Below are 20,017 nucleotides of genomic sequence, written 5' to 3' on the forward strand. Positions count from 1 at the left end.
AAATGACTTTTTGTCATTTTCTTCTCAAAGTGATTTCAGTTTCTGGTTGACTGGCAGCTTCTTGTTTTTATCCTTTATCAAAGGTCTTCAATAAAATCTCAAGCCTTTAAATCGAACTAAAGGCTTAGATGGCATTTTTATGATCTTTACACCTGTTTGACTCAAAGTTTTTATAACTTTAGTTGCAGTACAATTTATATTTGGCTTTAGAGAGTAAAGTGGTAGAATGGGAGAAATGAAGCTATTCTCTATTGATGTCATCATAAGCAACTTTTATTCATATTGAGCACACTGCGTATACGTTATTTTTAATTAGCATAATGCAATATCAACAGAATTGTATATCAATTTAAAGCTTATACTGTTTTATACTTATTTATATTTATATAGAAAATACCATATGCCACAATGAGTAACTGAGCCATGGACTTTCTCTTCAAGCCATATAAAACTTAATCCATAATAATCGGAAAAATCTCTTTATACATATTAACTATTGTGAATATTGTGTATTGAAGCGCTGAACAAACTGTCAACCAATTAATTTTCGAATGTTTCTGTATTTGCCAGCACGCAACATTAAATAAATAAATAAACGAAAATTTATTTCCATCCCCTTATGGGGCGGTCGCTTCCCATCATTATCTCTTGTACGGAAAGCCGTAACATAAATATACTAGTCGTTAATTAATTATACAACGGCAAGGGCAATTGTATGTGTGACATGATTGACTGACTAACCAGACCAAACTGATTACACCACCCTAACCTCCAGGTCCAGGTCCACCACCCTCAACCCCCCAGCCCCACCCCAAAAAGCCGTGACAAGCGTATCAACTTGTACGGGTCTGCGTGAGTTTAGTTTTCGCTCTTGCTGGGCGACGACTACATTAAATATGCATTAAGCGTTGATTTCCAAGGGTTTCGGATTTGGGTAAAGGCTCTCCTTAATTTGCACACATATTATACATACATCCATACATACATATGTATGTAAATACATTCATACATAGTTGTCGTCTAGATTTAAGCAATTTCTGTGTACCCATATAAATTAGTCAATATACTTTTTGATAAGCTTTAAGGTTCAATAGCCTTTAGCCGGCGGGCGAATGGCTACTTTCACCGGACATGACCCATTACCTTAGTTAACCACAGAAGCGGATTAAGGACTAAACAGTTAATGACTAAGCTCGATAAATGTTAAGATCACAACACTTACAAGTATAAAAATATGAATTTTTATCAAAATTTCCCACCAGATAGAATGTTACTTGTATACATTTATACTTATATCCATATACCCTTTCAGTATTTCATATCGGCATAATTTATACTCTTATTTAAAAAACATGAGACCAATTATTCTTCAGGAGACTTGGCTAATTTCATTAGTCACATTAACAAAATTCGTTTATAATATTTATGTTATCATCGCACATGTTTAAGCCAAACAAATAAGAAGGGAGTGGGCTCAAATAAATGAGTTGATCATTTGATTAGAATAACTAATTAGAATAAAAACTTTCCTTCAACTAAGTTTCTGATGTGTACATAGCGCATCGTATTCAGTTGTTCGTCTGTGAGATGAAATTTAAGAGAAAGAAAGAGTAAGATCAAAAATGAAGCCCAGACTTTTGACACTGTACCATCCGTTAAGGCATTCACGAGAAAGTATTTGACTTAAACATTTTACATATTCTCACAAATGATTTTAGGCCCCTTTCTAACTGAGTCCACCCTTGTAATTGAAGAGCAGTTTTCAGGAGTAAACATAATGAGCCACACGTGCTATTTATGAATGTGCAATCATTGTGAAAGTTTTGTTTAATCATATTTTCTCCTTTCTCTTTCACAGTTGGTATCCAGCAATCCCAACCAACGCAATTGGCGCGGCATTTTTATAGCACTCTTGGTCATCATCATTGTGTTGGCCTTGATTGTTACCTCGGTGGTAAGTCGACAAAAAAAAGGGGGAATAGCCATTTAAATACTATATAAGGCCACTTTGCCAGTTGGTTATTGTTTAGGCAATGCTTTAAGCGTACATTTTGGTACACATTTGACTTAGATCGAGCATTTAACAAAGCAATCAAAAAAGTTTAATTAATATAAATGACAAGCAGGGATTTGGTATAAAATTAGCATTTAACAGACAATTGAAAGAAGAAAAACAAAAAAATTAGAATAAACAGCAACAACAACTGCTGTAGAATACAATTTCGCCCCAAAGCCGAAACAATAACCAAAATGAGTCAAAACAAATGTACAGTTTACATAACACACACACATACATAGAAACCACGTACACACACACACACATGCAGGCAAACCCCCTCCCACACACTGATGTAAATACAAATAACTAAACAAAGCAGAAACACAATAAAATGATTCCATTCTACCTTCCATACACTCTTCGCCTCCCACAAGCAACTTTACACCCTAAAAGTATGCACTGAATTGCAATGTTGTTTGGTTTCCTTCATTTTTAGTTGGTGGTTAACAAAAGTTTTTATTTATTTTTATTTTGTTTTTGCTGTTGTGCGTGTGTATATTATTTCGAATTTATGCTAAAAGTATATTTATATATACTTTATTATGTGTATACATATTTTTTTCTTTCTTGTGTATAAATTTAAAGGTTTTTTAAGCAAATGAAAATCAATTTAAATCAATTTTGTGCGCAATTCCAAATTCAAAATCTTGATAAACCTAATTTATTGTGAAACGTCTGAGATAATAGAATTGAATATTGAATGATGAATTATCTTATTTTAATTTGGCTTTAAATTATTTTCCAAAAATGCTCATATTTATCGCATAATTTTCATTTTGAACAAAATCATATTAAAATTTTATTTGCATACTTTTCAATATGACAGAAAAAAGCTAAAAAATAAATTTTATTTTTCAAAAATTCTTCTTAAATGATCAAATCAAAGTATCCATATGAACACCCTGATCTTAGTAGTTGTTCTCAATTGGCTTTCCAATAATTCTGCTCTTTAATTGTTCACATTAAATAATATAGATAAAGTTTTTAATAGATTTTAAAATAGTCTCAAATTGCTGGCTTCCAATTGTTGGGTTTATCATACCCTTCCACCATTTTTTTAATGGGTATTCAATAATATTAGCTCACTGTTATCATGAAATCAGCAAACACGCGTCATTGGACAATCAATATAAGTGACTTACTGACAAATATCTCAAATAAAATTCATGCGGGCTTAACTAAATTAAATTGCAATATAATCGTATCGGCATAAACTTTGTGTACTATATGCCACATATCACTTTTAGATTGGGTAAATTTTGGGTATTCCGGCAGTAACGTTGCCAGCCATTCCAATGTCGAAATCCATCAGAGGTTTGAATACGTTTGGCACAAACGGCTGCCTCCTGAATGTTTTCATCAAGAAGATCTAAGAAAAAGGTAAACTTGTATTAAAATGAACTTTTCAAAGGGCAAATCTTTTGCCTAACCATCACAGTTTACGTTGCATATGCCACCCCGTCTGCCCTGCTGACAATATCGTCCATTGATCTGAAATAGACCATAGTTCTTTGATCCATTCGGGTTTACAGTCACTTTTGCAGTGTCCAATTCACTTTCATGTTCTAGCAGACAAATCCCTGTGAATTATGTTTGAAATTAACTAAGAATATGATCTTTAAAAGCCTTTTATATACCCACAATTGGATAACAGACTGCGTTCAAAGCCATGCTGATCCAGCAGCTTTCGGGCAAGTTCACAGCGTAGATAACGCTTGGCCCACACATGACTTCCCGTTGCAATAACTAGCAGAAATAGCACATAGACTCGACTAAGCTCTGTCGAATTCATTTTAAGACTGTTTCAACATCTGAGACAACATCTGAACTCATCAACTCAGTTTGCTCTTATGAAATGGAAACTGATAAGCCTCATTACGTAGAGAGATGAATGTTATCAAACTTATATTTTAATATTATTCTTTCTTGGAATAGATTAGAGTATAGTTGAGCTTCAGGTTTTCCTAACAATTTTCATACCATGTAGCTAATGTATTGATTGTTCAAATCAGTTCATGAAATCGTGAGCGGAGCTCTACATACGAATTGCCCCACAAAAGTATGCAATAGGTAAAAGTATTCTACAGTGAGCAGTTTTGATACATTTAATGCACATTATATATATATTTTCTAATCATCTAGTCAAGCTGATCTATCTATACCACCTCTGATTCACTTTCCATTTTTCCTTCCTGTCAAAATTTCAACCAAATTAAACATGATATTTAAATTAAAATCTCATTTACGTAAAATATTTACATATATGTATACCCCCTCTAAAGAAAAAAAAAAACAACAATTGAATTACACTTACATACTCCTGCCTGTAAATATGTTACGCTCATTTAAATTGTCTTTTTTGTCTGTTTATTTTATGTGTCTGCTCTTCCTCAAACCGAAAAAAAAAAAATACAAAAAAAATATTAAATAAAATACAAATGTAATTTCAATTTTGGTTTTTTCTGTTTATTGTTGTACATATTTGTATGTGTGTATATGTATATCGATGTGTCGTGTGTGTGGGTGCGTGTGTGTAGAAGACAACATATAAAATTTCTGCATTTATCAAAAAAGGTGCTGCTCACACCCCCCGATGAGGGACCAAGGGTCAAGGGGCAACGCATCAAGCTGCAGGACATTGTCGATGGTCTCTATATGCCACAGCGTGCCAATGGCAGTTGGATCAATGGTGAGTTTCAAAATGTTTTTGTGTCCTTTGGGGCAAATCGCTTTTAATTTCCGTTTCACGTTTATATATTCTTCTCCCCCACTAACCCACCCCCTCACGGCCCATCCAACGATTTTATGTTTTTCTTGCAGCCGAGGAGTTTCTGTATCAGGACCATTTGGGTCGCATCTGTCTACTAAATGCAGGCAATCGTTCCGAACGTGTGCTCATGTCCAATGTGACATTTGTAAGTACATATACTCTTACCTTGTCTCCCTATCATGCTTGCTCTGCTCCTCTATTACCATTATTGCTACCATTTATTGCTTATCTCTTTGCACAGTATAAATATTTGCCCCCCTCCATGTTATTTATGAGTTGAATGGAGGACAGAGGCGCACTTATTAAAGTAGAAGAGGGACAGCAACATTTTCAGTGCATTGTTTGCCATGTAAATGTTTGTCTGTGAAACGCATAGAAATGCGTTTACGTAACTGATTACTAGTTTTAATCAGAACTTTAGTAATTTACTGCCCAATTCAGTTCCGTCCCTGTCAAAGAAAAAGTGGGTGGAATAAGTGGAGGGTTTTGTGCGGGGAGAGCCTCAAGGTGGCTATCTGAAGTGTACACACTCGACTTGGCAATGTTTAACTGATATAATACTTCCATTCCACACACCAACACACACGCATACACTCATACACATACAGATACTCTCAGAAGTAATACACATGCCCAATCATAGATATAGAGAAAGTAGGCAAAAACAAATGGCCCCGCCCTCCTCCACAGTCTCGAAGCTATAAAGATTTCTTTTTTTATGTCAATGACTGAATAAACATATACATACATACATAGATAGATATCTCCCTCCTCTCAACCCTCTGTTATTTTCTAATGAATACGCGTAGTGAAATTGAAAAACAAACAAATAAAAAAAGCAAAGCCAAGACGGAACAACGGTTAACAAAATGAAAAGGGAGGTAAATTCCTTTTTGCCAACTTGCCTTTTGCATAACATGGCAACAAGTGGATGTCATTGCAACAAACACACACACACAGACACACTTATACGTACATCACACAAACACATGTATTCTCAGTCATGGAAAAGTCATGAGTTATGTCAACATTTCCAGCTTAGTCTCTGAGAGAGCGAAATAATTAATGTTTGCCAAAGAAAATGGAGAAATGAGCAGTCAAGTACATAATAGACATATTTCCCCATACAAACGGAATGTAACAAGAATCTCTGTAAGGACTTTGCATAACTAGTTAGCTTCTTGTCAAATAAAGTCTAGGCGAATGACTAAATGACTTTGAAAGAAGAAGATTTTAAAATGTACTTTTAATTGGTGAATTTATTTACAATTTTTCCCCTTAAGCCACATTCAGTTTGTTTGCAAATCATTTAAATTAAGAGAAAGCTAAAAAACATATTCCCAGTTAAATGAAATGGCTTAGGGAGCTTGTCTCTTAATTGTAATGATCTATTAAAAGCTTACAGAACTTTACAAAACATGTCAAGTATTATCTCAAACTAAAACTACTGCAGAGGAGTATTCAAAAGGCAACTTTTCTACATGATTTTCATACATAATTCATATAATAAAGACTTGCTTTTAAACCTTTTCACCATAAGTTCTTAGAACATCATTTCTAAACTTTGCCTTTTTTAAGGGGTCACAAGCAATCCATCCACAAAACTTATAAGACACCGACTACCTCTAGAAAAGTACAATCGGTTAGTTGACTTCCCTAGTCCGATAATTTTACCAGTAAATATTCCCACTTTTCTATAACCTTTAAGATCCAAACAAAAACCAATGAAGTACATTTTATGCTCAATCCTTCCCAACTCCCTTTCTTCAGTCCAATAACTTTGCACGACCTCTGCATAATCTAGAGACCACATTGATAATATACCCCAAACAGGCCCAAATGTATTCAGGAAAGATTAATATTTAATTTGGGTTACTTTTCAGTCAACTTCACAACATATTTAGCTAATTTAGTACGAATATCAAGAAAGTAACTCAATTTGTTTTCTCGCATTATGCCCACAAAATTTTAATATAATTAAATTCAATTAAAAGTAACTGAGGCAACGGAAACACTTTCGCCTTTAAATGACATCTTTTGTATTCAATTCACAGTCCCCATTCCCCTTGCCAAAAAAGAAAAAGGGATAAACAATACCACAAATTGTACAATGTGAAATTAGAAAGTATATTTACATACAAACAGGAGAAACTTTCAAGCGGAAATCAGAAAATAAAGCGCAATTTAAAATTTAATTAAAATTACGCATACGCAATGTTGCCGGGTTGTCAGCACGCTCAACCCAGTCCAGATGACGCCATTATTTCTCGCACATAATTCCCAATGAATTTTAATGCTCCACACATTTCGCACAAAACACAAAAATACATTATTGTATACCTATTTTTTTTTAGAAAACCCTGGCCCCATTCACCTTCACCATATCGCCGGATAAACGTTATCTGCTATTAGCCCAAAATGTTGTCAAATTATTCCGCCACTCCTATTTGGCTCAATATACACTCTACGATATACAGACAAGGTAAGTAACTATTTAATGATGTCCTTCTGTTCCTTTGTTACCCCTTAAATTGTGCTTCTTTGCAGCGAAAGCATCAAAATGCGTCATAGCATGCATCAGGATGAGTGGCCATATCTGCATTATGCCAGGTTTGCAACGACTGGCAATGCTTTAATCTGGGTATACAACTATGACATTTATTACCGACAAGAAGTACGTACTGCCAATGTCTATCGGATCAGTCGTGATGCGGTGCCGGGAATTGTATACAATGGTATACCCGATTGGTTATATGAAGGTAATAGAGATTGATGATGAAACTTGCTTAAAATGCGATGGTATTTCACTGAAAAGACTGAAATTATCAAACGGCTAGATCTTTTAATAAGTGGTAACTTAGTAAAATTTCATTTTCATACCTGAAATTCCGTAATTGTCACTTCTGTTTAAGCAAGAAATAAAAAAATATCAACAAAATCAAAAAAACCATATCAAAAAAGGAGTTAATAAATTAGTCATTTTCAGTAGAAACTCAACTAATAAGCCGCTTAAATAAACAACTATATTTAATATCAAATTATAGCTCATTGTTTTATCTGTTTTTGACACATTGTTTACTTTTATTTAAACCTGATTTTCAGAGGAAATATTACATACAAATAATGCGATTTGGATATCGAACGATGGCCATTTGCTGCTCTATGCTAGCTTTAATGATACCCACGTACAGGAACAGCATTTCGCTTGGTATGGCACAACAGGGCCATCGGGAGGAGCAGCTGCCGCTGCTGCAACTGCAGGAGGAAATGCTGGTGGCACAACCTCCACCTCATCGTCCTCCTCGAATGGAAATAATCCGCATTCCAACTTGTATCCGGAAATAAGATCATTACGGTAAGTCGTGACTTGAGCCATGCTATTCTTTTTCTTTTTCCTTTCGGGGTACATTACTTTTCGATTAGGTGTTAATGATGAGGTGCTCGTGACTGCCATTAGGCACTCGAAATATTAGTAGCAGTGGAAGATACTAGTACAAGAGCGACCCTTTTTCGACATGTCAACCTAAGGCTAATGTTCTCGGCAGGTGGTAAACCTTTAGTTCGCTGTGGTAACAGTTTTGGCATGTTAAATTAGTTTTTTGGTTACGGCAGAGTCATAGTCAGTGTTAAGGGCATGTTAAGGAAGCCAATGAACCAACCATCTTTGAATAGTCTACAAATATAAACATTATGTATATACGGCTCTAGTCCCCTGTTGATCCCCTGTCAATTTGCTTTTGATAAATTGCCCAAAAATATGTATATGCTTGGCAAAGGTGACAATTTAATTCTAATGTTTGTGCCATACATAAAAATGAGGCAAATGAAGAAAAAAGGAAGAAAAAAAACAAACCAGAAAGTTGATGAAAGAGTCATTTTAAAAATGTTTTATCAAAACGTGCAAAAATTAACTGATTTGTAGTTGAACCTCTTAACTTTGGTTTCAAGTCAATGGTAAATTATGTTAACCAAAGGCTAACATTGCTTTAAGGAACATTTACTTGAATGTACCTTAACTAAGCATAAATATGTTTAGTTGAAACTTGTTTAATCATTTAATTTTGAGACAAATATCTACAAAATAAGAAAAGTTATTACTAATCTGGGAAGGGGAAAGTTTCCTTTTCCAATTTCACTTATTTTAATTGTCCCCCCTTTTCCTAACTGTCGTTCTCATTATTATTTAAACATTTGTTTAAGTGAAACTTGGCCAACTTTTGACCCCTTTTTTCGATTTGCTTTCCTTTTAACACTCTTTGATTATCGGGGACTATAATTCATTTGCAGTTACCCAAAGCCTGGCACTCAGAATCCCACAGTCACTTTACGTGTGGCCGACTTGGCAAATCCTCAAAAGATACAAATCAAAGACTTGCGACCGCCAAAAATACTAGAAAACGAGTAAGTACGCAAAAAGAAAAAAACGAGACCACAATTCGTCTTAAGTTCATAAGCCCTCCGTATTAAACCCTTTGTTGCCTCATTTTCTTTTGTTTTCTTTTTTTTTTTTTTGGTGGACAGAGATCACTATTTTAGCAGTGCCAGCTGGGTGAGTAGCACTGAGATCGCTGTGGTGTGGCTTAATCGACCGCAAAATATTTCCGTGGTCAGTGTGTGCAAAAGTCCTTCGTTTGTGTGCATTGAGGTAAGTCGCATTGGCCTAATTAGGCGTGTCCTTTCCCATCCCTATCTAAGCTGAAATCTCTTATGCAGACCCATCGGGTGAGCGGTGATGGACGTGGTTGGGTGGACACCGTATCTGTGCCGTTGTTTGCCTCCAATGGCAGTTTGTATGTGGCCATTTCGCCATTACGCGATGGTTCGTTTGGTAAGCTCAGCCATATGTCAAATTGGTCTTTGTTTCACTTTGCCTTTCACAATGCTTGCCTCCTCTTCAATTTGGTCCCCCCCATTGGATTCTCCTTGGAATCGACAGGCTATTTCCGGCACATTGTGCACGTGGACATTGACAATAATCGTGTTCTGCCCCTTACCCATGGCCCCTACGAGGTGAATCGTTTGCTGCACTGGGATCAAGTGGATAATTGGATGTAAGTAGCAAGACGGATATAATGATTGAACGCAAAAGTTTCATTAAGAAACCGTTTAATATGTATCGGGGGATATTTTTTTTAGCTACTTTCTGGGTACACCCGAACGTTTGCCCTCTCAGCAACATCTTTATCGGGTGTCTGCATTGCCAGCCCGACAAGGTCAGGCCTTGCATAAGCCCGATTGTATGACATGTCCAGCTCAAATGGAACGGAACGACGGCTATGAAGAGGGACATACAAAATCGCCACCTAAATTGGTAACAGCCTGGGATGATGATTGGGAGGATTCGGAAGAAACGGATTCTCTGCCGCCGGCGCCACCTTTACCCGTGGAACAAAATCCACGACCTGGTGGACGTGGAAGTAGCTCACCCCTACCACCTCCACCCAGCGATTGTCTCTACCATGAAGCGCAATTTCCCCTCTCCCAGCAGGCTCGTTATGTCCTTATAGATTGCTTGGGTCCGGTAGTACCAAATTCCATTATGTATGCCCTCAAGGCGACTGCAACGGGTCCCATGGCCAAGAGACAGCAACAGAGTCAGGCACAGGAGCAACAGCAGGAAGAACCACCAACGGAAGCACCAATTGAACCTAAATCAGAGTTTCTAGATCTCTTATTTACCGTGCAGAATAATACGCGACTCAAGGAGAAATTGGCTAAGACAGCATTGCCGCAAGTGAAAACCTTTCCTGTCATGATCTCAGGCGGTTATCACGCCCAAGTCCGCCTCTATTTACCGCCTGTCCTGCGTGAAGATGAGATAACTCGCTATCCCACCATTCTTCATGTATATTCGGGTCCGGGCACTCAATTGGTCACCGATCGTTGGCATGTCGATTGGAATACGTATTTGGCCGGCAGCAAGGATTACATAGTCATTGAGATAGATGGACGTGGCTCATCTGGTCAGGGCTACCAACTTCTGCATGAGGTCTACAAACGTCTGGGCAGTGTGGAAGTGTCCGATCAACTGGAAGTCAGCGAGTACCTACGAGATAATCTACACTTTATTGATTCCCGTCGCATGGGTGTCTGGGGTTGGAGTTATGGTGGCTACACAGCCGCCTTGGCCCTGGCCGGACAACAATCGATCTTTCAGTGTGGTATCAGCGTCTCTCCTGTGACCAATTGGAAACTCTATGGTAAGTTTTAAACTTCAACTTGTATCTTACCAAATGTGATTGTTCTCATCAATTTCATTTTAGATTCCACCTATGCGGAGCGCTATTTGAGTTTCCCGAATGTAACAGATAACTACAAGGGCTATGACGAGAGTGATCTTTCCAAATATGTGGACAATCTGCGAGATCGTCAATTTCTTCTTGTCCATGGCACTGCGGACGATAATGTCCATGTGCAGCAGTCAATGGTTCTAGCTAGATCATTGACCAGCAAAGGTGTCCTCTATAAACAGCAGATCTATCCCGATGAAGGACACAGTTTATCAGGTGTGAAACGACATTTATATCGTTCAATGACCGCTTTCTTTGATGATTGTTTCAAAAAATTGGTAAGTCAACTATAGTCTATATATATATATATATATAGAAAAACAAACATTTTTTCCTCTCCTATCATTTGTATAACTCTCTTTTTCTCCTGCTCTCCAAAAACAACCAAAAAATTATTAAAAATTAAAAAAAAAAAAAAACAACACCTCCAATCAAACAAAAAAAATATATTCTTGTCTGTGGCTTTTGTTTTCAATTCCTCATTTTTTTTTGGTATTTGGTTTACAAATTGTTCCCTTACTTCGTGTAGATCGATCAACAACAGCAAAATCAATCAGATTCAATGGATTTCTTGGATTTTCATAGTTTCTATGGCCGTTAAGAATATAAATAAAAATTTCAGTTTTATCCAAAAACCCAATACTAGGTACAGTCATCGTTGTTCCTTATTAATGTTGATGGTTATTCCCATCATTATCATCGTCATCGTTTGCTGTTATTGTTATTATTGTTGTTAAATCATTGTTGTTGTCATTTAGTTAGAGATTCTAAATAATTGCTAAATATTTAAAATGTCTTGTCGTAATAGAACTTTTCATTGGGGACCTAAAAATATTACATATTTCGCTTTCAAAATATTATTATTAGGTCATAATTACTTTTGCAGAGAAATGACCTCTAATGACTAAGGTAGAACCAGTCTGTCCGATGCTAACCTTAAGTTCTATATGTTAGTTATTAAGTATGGCAATCGCGTTAAGATGAGAGAAAAATATATCTAAGAAGCCAAGAAGATTATTATGTTTTCATATCAGCTAAAAAATATTAGAAATTAGATTTAAAAGGGGTTACCATTTGTGTTTTGCCTAGTCTTAATTAATCTCCCTAAGTCCCTGACTAAAGAAAAAACCTTTTATATAGGATTGTTGCCTTTGATGGACATCATATTTCATGAGTGGCTAAAAGCAGAGTTTCGTTTTCGGAAGTTTCTTTACCGCCAAACAATCTTGCTTTGACCACATTCCTAGACTTTGTAGTATAGTTGAAGTAGCTAAAATTTGGAGCACTTAGAACATAGTTATAAAACGGGCACTGCAAGGGTATACAGACTTCGGCCATTCGAAGATCGCTTCCACGTATGTATTTGTTACTTTCTTTCGTTTTGTCACACTTTCGGTTTAACTTATAAATCGCATAATCGTTAAGGTCCCTGTCAATTTCATTTTTTTGGTCTTTTTTGTTGGTGGGGTAATTTTGGTTCGTTCGAGAATGATGGTGGCTGGCTGGAAGTGTGTGGGGCAGCTTTGCTAAGAATCGTTGTGCGAGTTTTGCGGCTTTCGAACTTTCAGTTTAGTTTTGGCAAGTTTTTTTTTGCTCTCTCTCTCTTTCTTTTATTTCTGTTGGTTTAGATTTTTATTTTGTTTCCTTACTTTCCTAGTACTACTTGTTGTTTGCTTATGAGTTTCCATTTTACCTACAACGTCTTCCTTTTCGTATTATTATTATTCCACTTTTTTCTCGTCTTTTTCTTGATGCAAGTTTCATACAAAACTTTGATTCGACTTATATATACATACGTATGTATGTATATATAATTTCGGATTTTCTTCTTTTTGTTTTTTGTGTTGTTGTTGGTTCCCTCTGTTATGATTGTTGTTGAATCAAACAAATTGTTTGGCCTGTTCTTGGTACATACAATTTACTGTATGTATGTCATGTATGTATGTGTATTTGTATGTTTTAAGTGGGAGGGGTGCTAGATATTTGCAGAGCACACACACACACACACACACACACACACACATCTTGCTACTTTTACCTAAATGTTGCTTATGCTTTGATTGTGTATCTTCTTCCTTTCTCTATGCCTTTCTCTACATATATATTTATCCTTGAATCTAAATCACTCTGTTGCTCCTTGTTAGTCATATATACATACATACATATATACACAACTACTCTAAGTGTGTTGTATGTATGTGTGCGCAATCATGAAATTCAATTGAAAAAACTAAATTTGTAAATTTCATTTTCCCACCCATCAACAAAAACAACAACAACAGGTGCCGCCGGAGTCAAAAGCTGGACTGGGCAATGGCGGCGATATGCAACAGCAATAAAAACATTTCAAATGAGAAAAATATAAAAAATAAAAAACAAAAATTCACAGAAATTTCGATAAAAGCAAACGTAAATGTTTACGTAAATTGCATTAAATGTAATTTATCATAAAACACCTTTACACCGACAAACAATACTCACACCCCACATTCACCCACACACACACACACACAGACACACACACACAACCGTTTAAATGGCCAAAATGGCATTTTGTGTAAAATTAATAAGCAAACGAAAAAAAAATGAAATACAAATTCAACTTGGTTGTGAATACAGGACTCACACACTCACATAAACAAACGAATACACACACACACACACACAACACTCAGAAAGTAACACGCACAAAAGTATGCCATAAAAATGTACACAACCAGCAGAACACTTTTTTATACTCTCGCATAAATGGGTATATGACATTGAGCTACAAGTTTGCAATGCAGAGACGGTAAATATTAAAATATATATTTGATCGGCGAAGGGATGCGATTATTGGATATAAATTTTAAAAATTAAATGGTTTTTATTTTTCTCATAAGAGAGTATAGGGACTTAGTCACAGAACCATGAATAAGCTCGACCCGCTGTTTTTTTTTTTTTCACCATCATAATAATTTATGCATTTGTTGCATGAAATTTCAATAAATTTGTAATTTTCAGTTTGATAAAAAGCAAAGGTGAAAATGTGTGTGTTTCCTTCTTTATTTTCGCCAACGAATCAGCAAACGGGAAATTTCAAGCATAAATCAATTTTACTTTCTATTTTGAAATGACATTTCCTTTTTCAAAGTTTGGCAGTTATTTTTATCTGAAAAACCGAAAATTTATGTTCATTTTCAACAATTGAAACTGAAAATACTATATTTTGCCAATAGACTTTAAGTTAAATTGAAAGTTCATAAAGTACAATGTCAGCTTATCAAGGAAACTGCTTGATTTATCCTTTGAGAAAAGCTAAATGGGCTAATATTTTCAATACAAATCCAACTGACCTAAAACATCTTTCAAACGTTAAGCAAATTGTTTAAAAATTTAACAGATATTTTGTTTGGAAAATTTTATCTCCTTTTTTTTGCGATGAAATTGTATTCGTGCAATAATATTGGCATTTATATATTTAAAAATTTACAGACAATTTGTTTTCATTAAATTGATTTTCATTTCATTTATTGCGCATTGCTCGTAAATGTTCTATAATAATAAAAAACCAAAAATAAAATTAACTGCACTTAAAAACAGAATTTATTTGGTAAACATGAAAAAAAAGAAGAGCGAACTTTTCGTTATTTTAATTAAAGCAAATGAAATAAAATCCGAAGCAGAAAATGCAGTCATACATAAAATAAAAGCAACTCACTTTGTTTATTAAATTCAAGAGTCGAATAATAGATACCCTGCAAACATTTAGAGACGAAAGTTTGTGTGAAAAGTTCTTATTCTTGTCCAAAGATCCAAGTTTTAATATGATTATAGTTATAGTCGGTAGACTGATCAAAAGTATATAGCATTGCAAACTTGTTGGCTGCCTTAATATACCCCGCCCAACGATCGTATGGATAATGGGTATGGAAATGAAAGTAAACTCAATTTAATTGAATATCCAAACAATAACACACAAAACCTAAATATAAAATAAACTAAACGATTAAATGGCCAAAATAAAATTTAATTAAAACCAACTGCAAAATTACTAAGCAAACGAAATGAAAACTAGTAATTAAAAATGCATGTAAGTAGCGCAAAATGTTTCAAAATATATAAAATGCTAATATTCAATAGTTATAAATTAATAGTTATGAATTTTTGTTAATTTTTGAAACCACAGAAATGCAAAGTACAGTTCTAAATGAGAGTAGTAAAAAAATTAGTAAATTAAGTGAAAAAATAACTAAAATGCATACCAAAAAAAAAAAAACAAAAAACAAAAAAAAATTAACGAAAAGGTCAAAAATAGCTGCGATAAAAAATACAAACCAAAAAGTGAAAACGAAGGAAAACAAAATTCAAATGAATGCAAATTGCGACTGTTGACAATGAGGCAACATAAAAGCAAATGACACCGCAGAGCCCCTTCCTCCCCTCCCCACTCGAACTCCCTTCGACGCCCTCCCTTCTTGCATGGGAGTCCCCTATATACATACACCTACATAAATATATGTATATTTTAGTGTAACTAGAGCAATATGCAAAAAAGGATTAGCTTTAATTAGATTTTTTGGCATAGCATACTTTTTGGGTTTGATGGCTGGCTGCCTGGCTGTTTGGCTGTTAATTAGCAGCACAGCCGCATAGCAATTGTGGCAGGCAACATTATGATGGCAGCAGCAGAGCTATAAAAGTGACAAAATGTAATTTTATAATAGCACTAGCGAGAGGTTACACGAATGAAAACCGCGACAGTTTCCAAAAATTTCCAACAAGAGGTTAGCTGAGATTTTTAGTGCTACATTACGTAAGTTAATTTGTATAATTAATAATGGAAACAACTGAATTTGAAAACGAACCAAGAAGGATATGCCATTTAGATTTTTACCAAACCAAGATGACATTGTGGTTATATATGTAGATATTCTGAATGTATTCCAGCACTCAAATCGATCGTAAACCAAATTTCCCCAATGACATGTGAGTGCCATGATGATCTATACCCTTTATCCATTTCGTTACGCACTCCCAGAAGTAAGCTAACCTTGGCAACAATTTTAATAATAAACCTCCAGGCTGCGCGCCTCAAAATAGACCACACATAAAAAAGAAAGAACGGAGAAAAAACAACCAAATTCAAACACAAAACTCATTCCTCACGGTAACGCCCCCCATTCTCGCTCGAGGTTCAGTCATGTGTGTGCCATACACACACACCTGGACTATGTGGTGTGCGTGTGTGTGTGTGGTCGGGGTAGGTTTGTGTGTTGGAAAATTGCAAGCTAACATAAATTTATGCCTACCTGACACTTTTATGTCTGTGTAGACTGGGCTGGGTTTTCCTTTTCCATTTCAGTATTCTTGTTTTTGCATTTTACGGCATTTCGCGAGGTTCATTTTTTTTTTTTTTTTTTTTTAATGCTAATGTTTGGCTAAGCCCCCAAACGAATTCACAATTAACTCACACCTGGTCCAGGTGTTTATTTTTCTAGTAGGTATGCAAAAACCAACAACAAAAAATGAAATGGTCGTGAAAAAGGACAGTTTGTGTGTGTTTTGCCGAAATATGAAGCCATAATGGGTTAAAGTCCTCCACCCCAAAATGTATGCTATGGAAATTTAAAGTTCGCTACTGAAACAAATGAAAAATATATGTAGGTACATAAGAGAAACATATTAATTTAAATGCTTTCTATGTAGTGTACTTAAGGACCAATTACCAAAGAAATTGTAGCAACCAATGAAGAGAAATGTAGTAAGAACATAAATAATATTGACTCAACCATTTAGTAATTATACAATACATATATATACACATACGATTATACATATAGAAGAAAATTATATATACATACATACACATATACATTCATATATATATACATATATAGAACAGTTTTAGTGGATCAAACGTTTGCATTATTCGAGTTATAACCAAAAAAAAAAAAAAACGGCCACTAAAATAATATTGAATTGTAATTACTGTCAAAAACAAAATCGAATGGGCTAAGCGATTTGAAACTATTTAAGTAGTTACTTTTCCGCCTATCATCAATTCACAGCAAACTAGTTCGTCAACGAACTTTTTCTCATGAACTGCTGGAAAGAAATCCTAGATGAAACTATCCTTAGCTCAATTGAAACTAAAAATGAAATATATGCAAAATATTATAACAAATCAAACCGACCCAAAAAGACTCCCTGAAGAGTTGCTCTGTATAAAAAAAAAAAAACACACAAAACAAAAAAATTCAACTGTAATATACGCCTAATAACAAAATAAAATAAAGAATAAACACAAAAACTATATAATTTACTATAAATAACTATACTTTGATATATGATAAATATATTTTATAAACAACTTTTACTCTATAACAAATGAAAAAGAAACTACAATTTTAATACTCTGTCTTCAGCCTTACCTACATACATACAAAATTTAAAAAAAAAAAACCAACAAAAAAATACAAAAAAAAAACAAAACTTTAAGTAGAGCCTCAAGCATGTTTAAGCAAAAAACCAACGAATAAAACAAAATTACATTTAAAAATCAATTGTTAGTTATGTTTGTAATGTAAATAAGCTTTAAACAAAATTGTTAATTAAAATTTTTAATACTTTGTTTTTGTTAGAAAACCGTTACACAAAAACAAATACGAAATAAAACCAAAAATGAAAAAACACAGACACACAAAAAACGAAAACCAACCTTTGTGATCCAAACAAAATTTCTTCTCTTCCATGAAGCAAACATAAAGTATATTATGTATTATTAATAATGATATATAAATTTAAACAAATTATGTAATATTATAATTGACTTAATTAGCTGAGACGTTCAATAATTTCGAAAGGCATTTAGCAACCCAAAAAAAAAACCAAAGAGAAACCCGATGGAGAATGTTGGACAAAATTATGACCTTAAATAAACCAAAAGCATGTGAGCCAAACAACAACCAAAAAGGAAGAAACAAAAACCAAAAATTAAAAGTATAAATAAAGAAAAGCAATAAACCATGCGTTTTATTTAATAATGTCAATGGCAATTCAACAAATAGGTAAGTTAAGTAGTACGAAACCCAAAACGGGGCTAAAAGCAAGTAAACGAAGAAAGAAAAGAATTCGCCCCCAAAATTATGCAAATCTAATAAAAATGCATTGTTATTAAAAATTCAAGAAAATTTTGATAAAAATATATAATTATTTGCATAGAGGGCAATTTATTTTTATTTGCAGGATATAACAAGCGATTTATGCAAAGTATTGCATACTTTCGGGGTACATTTCCCATATTACATGCCTAAGTCTGCCCCTGACTAATCAATTGTAGTTAATAGCTTACAGTCAGAAATCAATACTCAAGAATATTGCAACTCATATGTATATAGTCATTTGGAATTCCAAAGTACTTTACTATTCAAATCGAATCGGTCATTAAAGAGAGACCACAATTACTGTTATTAAACAATTACTATTCCTGTTACCATTGATGGTCTTAGACAATACCTGTCATTCATAAGTCATAAGTTAATTGCCACAGTTGACGTTTCTTTAGTAAATGGTCAAGGAGCCCATTCACTTGTATTCTCAGGTTTCGCTATTTAAGTGGCCTACAATTTGCGGTCATTGTCGGTGGGAAACGGTGGGTGGAACTCAGTTGAACGTGTAATTATATATGTGATTTGAGGTAAAGTCGCTTACCGATTACTGAACGATTGTGTGAAATTGCCAATTAGAGGCTAATAAATTATTTGCTGTAAAAAGAAGAAAGAAAGGCTTTTTAAACTTGCCACTTTGAAATCAAATGCGGCAAATGAAATGGGGTAAAGAAACTAACAGCGCCCTGAAATATGCAACACTTTTTCTTGTTGAACACCTTTGCCAAAACAATTGGCCAATTAAGTCAAAAGTTTGCCTGCTTGTAACTGAAATCCCCTTCCACATCCCTTCCCCCTTTTCCGTAATTCTTCTTTGCCGAGGCAATGATGGCCATTGCATGCCAGGCTTACATTTTGTGGCCATTTGCGTGCCGCCATTTGGTCGCTGTTCGCCGTTCGGACCCCAGAATGGAGGATTGGAGCAATGGGGAGCTGAGGTTATAAGGTTGGTCGGTGATTGAGGCAAGAGGATTGTGCAGCTCGTTACGTGTTTTATGCAGATTGCCAAAGCGGACTTTTTCACGGTTTACATTTTGTCGATTTTTGCATTTCCCCACAAATCGCAGACATGTTGGCATTGCAAATTCAATAGCATACACTGAATGCCATATTTCATTTTTAATTCGGCCCTCAGAGGTGTGGATTTGATTTAGTTTAAGCTTACTTTGAGGGCGTTTTATTTTTTTGGCAATATAGCCAATTTCCGTTTTTGGCAATGCTATTGAGGCTATTGAGAATGATAAAATCATAAATAAAATCAAGTTGTGGTAAATATTTGAAATATTATTTATCTATACTTCATTAAATTACTTCTACTTTAAAATAAAATACAGAACTTTAAACTTTAGCTAGATAACTTAAGTTTTATTTTAAAATTTTTCTTTAAATTTGTCTACCATAATATGTTCCTTGGCCTAGAGGACTCAAACTCATGTACTTCCATACAAAAATTATCATTTTAGGTCTCACCTTTATACGACTTAATACAAAAAAAAAAAACACAAAGAACCTTTAATATACAAATCTTATAGGTACATTGTTTTTTGTAATCTAGACGGGGAATATTTGCTCCCAAAAGTATGCAATAAGCCGTCGAAGAAATCGCTTTTTGAAACATATAAAAAAGTTTTGGTAAATTCGAATGCAAAAAATTCTAAAATCAAAAGTTGCTTGCAGACAATTTTTAAGTTACAAGTTACATACGACCAGTCTATTGCATACTTAAAGGAGCAAATTTCCCCATTTCATA

The 20,017-nt window shown here is 34.7% G+C and overlaps 2 protein-coding genes across 3 annotated transcripts in view; one reads left to right on the forward strand and one right to left on the reverse strand.

The window, feature by feature from the left end:
- The window catches only part of Dpp10 (Dipeptidyl peptidase 10), a 45,925-nt gene extending 31,726 nt beyond the window's left edge, over positions 1-14,199 (forward strand). Inside the window, exons 3-16 of one of the 2 annotated variants that reach the window (XM_068294581.1) lie at positions 1,859-1,954; positions 4,634-4,748; positions 4,880-4,974; positions 7,184-7,311; positions 7,377-7,588; positions 7,932-8,184; positions 9,117-9,230; positions 9,351-9,474; positions 9,543-9,657; positions 9,766-9,880; positions 9,966-11,029; positions 11,093-11,397; positions 11,649-11,765; positions 13,402-14,199. In XM_068294581.1, the coding sequence (XP_068150682.1) occupies positions 1,859-1,954; positions 4,634-4,748; positions 4,880-4,974; positions 7,184-7,311; positions 7,377-7,588; positions 7,932-8,184; positions 9,117-9,230; positions 9,351-9,474; positions 9,543-9,657; positions 9,766-9,880; positions 9,966-11,029; positions 11,093-11,397; positions 11,649-11,720 (2,808 nt within the window). In that variant the 3' untranslated portion in view covers positions 11,721-11,765; positions 13,402-14,199. The remainder of the gene's footprint in view (positions 1-1,858; positions 1,955-4,633; positions 4,749-4,879; positions 4,975-7,183; positions 7,312-7,376; positions 7,589-7,931; positions 8,185-9,116; positions 9,231-9,350; positions 9,475-9,542; positions 9,658-9,765; positions 9,881-9,965; positions 11,030-11,092; positions 11,398-11,648; positions 11,766-13,401) is intronic. The other variant, XM_068294582.1, reaches the window with a different exon arrangement.
- On the reverse strand, positions 2,985-3,866 carry LOC137580831 (lysozyme). The gene is made up of 3 exons (XM_068294962.1): positions 3,701-3,866; positions 3,490-3,639; positions 2,985-3,428 (listed from the first exon to the last, which is right to left on the reverse strand). The coding sequence occupies exons 1-3, from the start codon at positions 3,849-3,851 to the stop codon at positions 3,283-3,285; spliced, it is 447 nt and encodes a 148-aa protein (XP_068151063.1). The 5' UTR covers positions 3,852-3,866; the 3' UTR covers positions 2,985-3,282.
- Positions 14,200-20,017: the final 5,818 nt, after the last annotated feature.

Source organism: Drosophila tropicalis, unplaced genomic scaffold (genome assembly GCF_018151085.1).
Source record: "Drosophila tropicalis isolate 14030-0801.00 unplaced genomic scaffold, ASM1815108v1 contig_845, whole genome shotgun sequence".
Classification (NCBI taxonomy): domain Eukaryota; kingdom Metazoa; phylum Arthropoda; class Insecta; order Diptera; family Drosophilidae; genus Drosophila; species Drosophila tropicalis.